This window comes from Camellia sinensis, chromosome 2 (genome assembly GCF_055761805.1).
Source record: "Camellia sinensis isolate YWXY chromosome 2, ASM5576180v1, whole genome shotgun sequence".
Taxonomy (NCBI): domain Eukaryota; kingdom Viridiplantae; phylum Streptophyta; class Magnoliopsida; order Ericales; family Theaceae; genus Camellia; species Camellia sinensis.
Genome location: NC_138962.1, coordinates 27,775,737 through 27,783,879, shown reverse-complemented (window position 1 = coordinate 27,783,879; position 8,143 = coordinate 27,775,737). Strand labels below are relative to the sequence as shown.

The following is an 8,143-nucleotide window of genomic DNA, read 5'->3' as shown; positions in this document are numbered from 1 at the left end:
TGTTTGGTTTGGTTTTTTTCAAAAGATGTTTTGGAAAATTATTTTGAGAGAGAGTTTTGGAAAAAGTGATTGATTTGATGTGTGTGTGAGAGAGATTTGTTTGGAAAACTTGTTTGGTTTACAAGTTTTGAGAAATTTTTTTTAGAAAATTTGTTTGGTTTAATTACTTTTAAAAACTTATTTGTAAAGAAAATTTCCCAAATTTTTTTCAGAAATACAAACCAAACGAACCCTTTATTTCTGGGTCTTAATTTGGCTGTTACTTTTTGGCTTTATTCATCAATCTTGCTTGTTATATGGCAAAACAAAAGGAAAACAATAAAGAGCAGAGTTTGGTGGAATGCTCTATTCTGACTTTGCGTACTCCACCAACTAATTTTGTTGACAATATCCAATAGAAAATACATATTAAGGCGCTTATCTAGCCAATTTTCTTATGGTGCTGACCTTGGGACTTGAGGGGGTAGGAAAAGCTTCCTCAATTGGAACAAATATTGAGCTTAATGTGGTGTCAACAGCCAAGAAAATATTGCAAATGATACTAAACCTTCGTTTGCCATGCAACACTTTTGGTCTAAAAGTTAAAAAATTATTTAAAAAAAAAAAAAACTTATAATTTATATTAAAAAGTCAAATATTTTTTTTTTCTTTCTACTTTTTGCACATCTTTTCGTAAAAAATAAAAAATTATTTTTAACATATTAATTATTTTTTACCTCATATTTTAGTCAAAAATTAAAAAGTTACTAAAAATTAAACTCTGTGTGCATTGATCATCTAAGTCAGAATATAATCATTGCATGGTCTGAATTCTCATGTCATGGCATACGTAATGTAACAAACTAACAAAATTTACCAACCTCTACCAGTTGAGTTGTCTTTATCACATTGTTCTAACAAGTCTCATTTCAAATACTAATTTCATCACTGCATGTTACAGTTATGTATCATTTTACAATAAGAATATGCCATACGTTCAGTGTCATGCGTTTGTTTCAAATCAGACCCTTTGGGACGTAGGATTTACAAAGACTTGGGAGGGGGAGTCAAAAAGGGTGGGTCTTAGGTAAACCTGAAATGTATGGAGAATTTTTTTTTTATCCTGCCAACCCAGAATAGTAGAGGCAACTTTTTGTTCATATCTCTACAAGCCAAGAAAATTTCCATTATTTTGAAGATAGAAAATTAAGCAGTAAAATGCTCGCCATATAGACATTGAAACGGCTTTGGATCTCTTCCAATTGCACCTTTCCAGTAAAAAACAAAAAGAAAAAAAAAGTCTCTCCTCTGAATGTGTCAAAGATCTAGGTTCTTGATGTGAAGAACCAACAAGAATTGAACCTGGATAATCTCCATCTATAAAAAAAGAAATAGAAAAGAACAATTTTTTGCATATTCATCAGCAGCTTTAGGAGTGTAAGCACAGTATTCTCAAGCTACAATTGCAGTGCCAGCTTTTCTGAATGGTAACGTAGAATGAAACATAACTCTGTTGCAACAATTTATTCCTATAGTAAAAGAATTGTGGAGGCTTAGTCCCCCTATTTTCTTTCATCTTTAATTTTCACTGATCAACGCCATTCCCACTCTTTCATTTTGGGGCAGCGGCGAGGAACCATATGATCGGATACGCTCTTCAGCTTGCCTTGCCTGCATCAGATAGATATACCACACATTATTCTGTTAAAAGTAACATAGGTGATTTACTTTTGAAATAGGAGTGATAATGCAATAAATGTCTATAAAAAACTTCAAATAAAATTTCTCTGGATAATTAGATGTGACTTGTGAGTAATCCTGATAGAATTGGTGTAATGATTTGATTGAATTGAGATCCGAACTGGTCATGTATAATTCAAATATTACACCCTTTTCAATTAGGTCCTGTTCCCATACCCAATCTAGTCATAATGTGATTGTCAATAAATCCTAATACACTGACCTCTTTACGCCAATTAGTTCGGAAAACATTCAGCAATAAAATAACTGTTTGAAGCAGACAACCAGCTAGCATCCCCGACCAAATCCCTTCAATGCCAAGCTTGAATTTGTAACCAAGCAAGGCACCAAAAGGAAGGCCGAAGACATAGTAGCACCCAATGTTTATCAATGCGACTGAAAACTGCCAGCCTGCACCTACAGCTACCCCTGCAATTATACAGGAGATCTTGACGTCATGGCATTGATGGAAATGACAGAAAACCTCTATTTATTAGTAGTAATTAAACTTTGTAAAAAACAAAATAAAAGTGCTACCGTGAAGAACAGGTTGGATACTGTTGAGGAGAATGGTTGCAGCCAAAAAATAACCCAGCTTTGATGTCTCTCTTATAACCTCATGTTTTCCTGTGAACATTTTGGGAAAATAGCTCTTAGCTGCAAGAATTGCTGCTGTGAACAGAATCCCAAAAAAGGTTGATGTGACAACAGACACGGCAACTGAGAATTTGGCAGCTGTTGGACATCCTGCTCCAAGTTCATTCGAAACTCGAACACTGAAAGGAAGTTGAGAAAACTGAAAACACATTGGGAAATGCTTAACAAATGAAAGCTATTCATTTATTTTGTTTTATGTAACCAAACATTGAGGAACTCTATGCTTACTTTAGCCCATGAAAATTGCAGGGATTTTTTAATTGGAAACTCTTGCATTAGAACCATTTTTCGTAAGGCAAGTTTTTAACTTGTTTTGTGGCATATAATCTGATAATTTGATTGTAACTAATAAATTTAGCATATATGCTGAATTATTAAAAAATATTTAGAATATAAAAATAAAATCATGAGAATTATACTGCTCAACAAATCATCCCACTCTAGAATAATTGGAAAAGAGAAATCTCTTACCTGACTGCAGCATTGAAACCCAGTGTAATCATCAGGGTCCAGAGTTGCAAGTTCATGCTGTCATATTACCGCAAAAGCAAACGCAAAGAGAAGATCAGAATAAGGTCTAAGATCCATCAAGGGCAAGATTACTCACAAGTCACTGAAATTTAGTAACGTTTCAGGGAAGAATTCGAAGCCCGCCTGTAATTGCTTGGATAATAGAAAAATAACAAATAACTAACCAGATTGAGATGGCATCTATTGCAATTTCAGGATTCTTTAACCAGCCCACCATAAGGATCACCAGAGTGTAATACCATAGCTCCAAGCTGCAAAACACTACGATTGTTATATTTATGGTAAAATCTCAAAACAGGTTCATATCACATTTGAAATCTGAGGGCTTACCATAACAGTACAGCTGAGACAAGCGAAAGCTTTATGAAACTAGCCCAAGATTTAAATGCCAACGAAGAAAAGCCAGTCCAAGATTCAGGGAAAAAACCAGAAACCACATAGACCATCTGGGCCAGAACTACTAGCCACCAAGAGATGTTCCCAGCTATGGCAGCACCAAGAAGGCCATACCTGAGCTTTGTCACGAGCACCCAACTCAACAGAACATGAAATGCCAAGGCTACAATGGAAATTATGGTCATTACCCAGATTTTGCTTTGAGCTTGGAGGAATTTTTGTATCGGAAAGTTGAGGGCATAAGCAAACAATTGAGGGATCACCCATATAGCATACTTCCCTGATAGTTCTGAAATTCTTTTACTTTGATGAAGCAGCTTTAGCAAAGGTGATGTGAAGACATAAACAGGTGTCAGTAACAAAGCTGTGATTATAGTGATAATGAATGATCTTTGCATGTAGATTCCAAGCATGTTGAATTGTCTAGCACCAACGGCTTGACCGCATAGTGTCTCAAGAGCACTTCCCATTCCTAGCTAAGTACAACAAATTTACAAGAAAACCAAAGACTCAGTCCATGTTAAGGTATGGTGTTAGGATGCTAAATCAAAACAGAGATGCATTAACCCCAAGAAATTAGTTGAGTGCCAAGTTGAGTCATGATAAGAGTTCAAATCCTGTGAAGTGTTTGATTCCCTTGGTGTCCTTCAGGGCTTGTGCCCTGTAATTAATACCCGGTATATGTGGGACAGGAAGAGCATGTATCCACGACAAGTCGGGACAAAGTCCCAGATACCCTTGTTACCCAAAAAATAAAAAATAAAAAATAAAAAAAAGAGTGATGCATTATTCAAAACAGTGGACTTGCAAGATGCTAAAATGGAATTATTACACAGGCTATAGAAATTATTGTAGTACAAGAACATTACATACATGGCATTGGACTACCTTACCATAATTCCATAAACAAAGCCTTCAATGACATTCTGAACAACAGAGACTGCAGCAAGTTCAAGCCCTCCCAAATGACCAACAAAGGCAACTGTGACAAACCCAATAGAGAACTGAGCCACTGATGTTAGTATGGCAGGCCCTGCTATCTCCCACATTTTCGTTGATTCATTCCAGCTTCTCTCACCTATCTTTTGCCTGCGCATAAGATCAGCCATCTGTCTTTATACTCCCAACTGCCTTCGGTCCATTTTCCGAGAACAATTTTGCGTATTCTTCTCTCTCACAATGTACTGTTACATGTCCCCCCCTCTCCCCCAAGTTTTACAAACAGCGTTATCATGTCTTCAAGAATTCCAATTTCCCATGTTATCTCACAAAACAAAAAACTTGAAGGTTGTTGCTTCTTATACTGGACATGGAGTTCAAGCATATATTTTTACATATATGGCAAATGGCAAATGGCAAATGGCAAGATCATGTTTGATGAAAGGCATTTTTTATTTGATTTCATGCTCCCAACTCAGCCGACTTATTCTCTAAGAACCATGCAACAAATAGAAGTCAATTCTGCATACCCCCACCAACTTCTATTTCCAGCACAGGTTGGCTGCACCCAACTGCAAGCTGGTGAAGGTTAGTATTTAGAAATCCAGATATTGCTAAGACGGCCCCCATCAGAAGTCAACTTGCCCTTTTTGAATTCTTAATAAATCCCAACATACTGCAAATCATGACTTGTTCGTCATGATTTGCAAGTCATGACTTGCATGTTAATGCACATTCTATCCGCTATAAACAGATCAGTCATGGCTCTTAACATTCAATGCAAGACGGGACTTGCAAAATCTGATCTTTCCTCCATCAGTGAACCAATTTCATTTCCTCCAAGTCGCACACAAAAAAATATTTCCTCTAAATTTTGTTGACCAAATATCTGAGCCACTAATAAACCAAAATGGAGAAGTGACAACCGTGTACAAGAATGTCACAATGTTCTAACTCAAGCCACAGAACACTTACATTCAGTAAACATAAAGTGTACTTGGTTAAAAGCCAACTACAAAAAGTATGAAAACCAATGAAATTGATATATCAACACATAGTATGCCAATTGACACAACAGTAAACCAATGTAATCCTACAAGACACCAAAAAGATGTTTGCCTTTGGAAACCATTACATCCGATGAAATTTGGGTAATATTTAATTGCAATTATGCATCATTCTTCGACAGATAAAGAATACAAAGGAGGGGGTGGATAAAACATACAAACTTACAAGCTAATTATTATTTATTTCCCAGGGAAATATATAACAATTAAGCTCTAACAGCACTTAGTAAAAAAAAAAAATACACATTCTGAGCACAATCAGATGTTTACTGAAATAACAGATACAGGTGCATTACTATTATTCCCATATGCCTATTTTCCACCTTTCAAAATAAAATCCCTATGCCGAAAGAAGGTAGAATATTGTGGCAACACCAACAAAGAAGAACCACATCTTCATAAATGAATCTCTCTGCTGTCCTTGATTTGAATGATGATGGTGATGATGATGAAATCCATGAGCATGACCCCCATGAAATGAACCAGGAAACATATAGGGAAATCCAGTGGGGGGAGCATATGCATTAGCATAATTAAATCCATGCACCTGAAGGTTTAAAGACGGAATCAAACCACCAAAAGCAGCAGACAAGGTGAAATTCCCAACCCTTGCAGCCCCCCTAGGCATAAAACCTCCCAAAATTCCATCCTGTTCTTGACGGAAATAGTTTGCATCTGGAGCAGGAGGAGGAGCTGTTTCGGGCCTCTGGCCTGCAGGGCGATGAGGAATGTCCTCTCCAGGAATTGATCTGAATCTCGGGTCTGAACTTGTTTTGCCCCTTCCATATATTGGAACCAACTTCTCTTCCTCTATAAGGGCCTTACAAACCGGGCACTCGTGAGAATGTGAGTGTATATGCAGCCACCTATAAAGACAGGGCCAACAGTACAGGTGGCCACAGAGAGTCACTATTGGGTCTTCAGCTAATTCAAAGCATATATTACATTCAAAATCACCCATTTCATTGCTAGTATTGCCTGAACACGAAGGGCCAGTTGATTGGCCAAAACCACTATTCATACCCAAACCCTAAAACCTGAAGCACCTGACATATTCACATGAAATTACAAATCAATCATCAACTACAAAAATTCGATTTTGATCCACTAGAAATAAAACAAAGGCAACAATAATGAATAAATTAGCCTCCGATATATCATCAATTGCCCAAAACCCACTATTACAAATCATCAATTGTCCAAAACTTTAAGCACCTGATATATTCACATAAAATTACAAATCAATCACCAACTACAAAAATTCAATTTTGATGCACTATAACCAAAACAAAAGGCACCAAAAATGAATAAACTAGCCTCCAATAGACCATCAATTGTCCCAAAACCCAAAATTTTTATGGTTATGGAAATGATAAATACGACGATACGATCATACTAAAATTTGAACCAAAATCTCAAAACATTCGTTTGCTAAATACAAGCAAAAAATGAAACCTTGAATACTTCACAACAAAGAATGGATCATAAGTCGGTGACTCAACAAGACCCAAATACAAAATTTCGTTTAATTTTCTTTGCTCAGTTTCTCAGCAACCAAAAGGGGTCGATTTGATTGAAAACATGAGAAAGATCGATCAATTGCAATAAATAAATAAATAAAAGAATTCGATTGGGTTGTTGTGTCGTTGAGATGCATCCACTTCAATTACAAATTAGGTTTTCTATCCCACTAACAAATACAAATAGGTCTACCACGAATTCATACATACAAATTATATATAAATATATATATATATATATAGAGAGAGAGAGAGAGAGAGAGAGAGAGAGAGAGAGAAGTGACCTGCGCTGTAAAATTGGGAAGATCTGTGGTGGTGATGATGATGAGAATGGCCTGGGAAGAGAGAGAGAGGGAGAGACTTTATTGGGTGTTAAAGCACGCGTTTTTATTTTATTTTATTTTTTTCATGTGAATTTCGAGTATTTAAAGGAATAATTTAATTTAAAAATTGTTTAACAGTTACAAGATTCTTTGGGTCCGTATAGTTTAGTTTTAAAGGAAAAATTATTATTGGAGCGTAGAATTATATTTTAAATTTTAAATTTTTAAATAATAATTTGAAAAAAAAAATTATCTAGTTATGAGTTTTGAAAATAATTATTTATTTATTTTTTTATTGATGTATAGAATGTAAGAGAATACGAGAGGAGAAATGAGAGAAAAAAATGATTGATTGATTGAATAATAATTATAAAAAAAAAGGGAAGAATTTTGAAAGTAATTTTGAGTTGTAATTTAAAAATATGTTTGATTAACATATTTCATTTAAATCATGATTTAAAAACAGAGTTGAATTTTGAAAAATAAATCAAACACTACCTTTATTTTATTTTATTTTTAGAATATTATTTAAAATTAGAAAGTACCGTGAAAATAAGTTAAAAGTGTTAAAATGCATATTAATTTATTAAATAAAAATATATATATTGAATTTAGTGAGAAGTATTTTGTCTTCTCTAATTCTTTTTTCTTTTCTTTTTTTTGATTTTATAGACACTTGTTAACAAGTCATTTTTATTATAATTATACATTTTGTTAAACTATGTTAAGCAAACTTTAAAATAATTATATATTTTTTATTACACTAAAGATGTACAACACTTTTAAATATATGTCCTAAAAGCACACTTTAACAAAATCCTATAATTAGATACTATGATTGTTTGGAAAGTTGTGCAAATTTCAAATTAAAAAAAATTGATGCCAGATGTTAAAAAATTAATTATTATAAGTTGAAATAAAAGAAACGTATTTTAATAGGATAAAGTCATATAATTTAATTTTAAAATTCATAAGTAAACAATCAAATCTT

The 8,143-nt window shown here is 34.3% G+C and overlaps 2 protein-coding genes across 3 annotated transcripts; both read right to left on the bottom strand.

The window, feature by feature from the left end:
* Positions 1-1,371: 1,371 nt before the first annotated feature.
* On the bottom strand, positions 1,372-7,248 carry LOC114267929 (protein DETOXIFICATION 33). Of its 2 annotated transcripts, none has more exons than XM_028209024.2 (8): positions 7,114-7,248; positions 4,197-6,355; positions 3,238-3,779; positions 3,072-3,158; positions 2,848-2,904; positions 2,257-2,495; positions 1,943-2,148; positions 1,372-1,650 (listed from the first exon to the last, which is right to left on the bottom strand). In XM_028209024.2, the coding sequence occupies exons 2-8, from the start codon at positions 4,410-4,412 to the stop codon at positions 1,558-1,560; spliced, it is 1,440 nt and encodes a 479-aa protein (XP_028064825.2). In that variant the 5' UTR covers positions 4,413-6,355; positions 7,114-7,248; the 3' UTR covers positions 1,372-1,557. The 2 variants fall into 2 exon arrangements, with proteins under 2 accessions (XP_028064825.2, XP_028064826.2); XM_028209025.2 differs by having other exon boundaries at positions 3,238-3,775.
* On the bottom strand, positions 5,650-6,270 carry LOC114267930 (uncharacterized). Its single transcript, XM_028209028.2, has one exon. The coding sequence runs from the start codon at positions 6,268-6,270 to the stop codon at positions 5,650-5,652; it is 621 nt and encodes a 206-aa protein (XP_028064829.2).
* Positions 7,249-8,143: the final 895 nt, after the last annotated feature.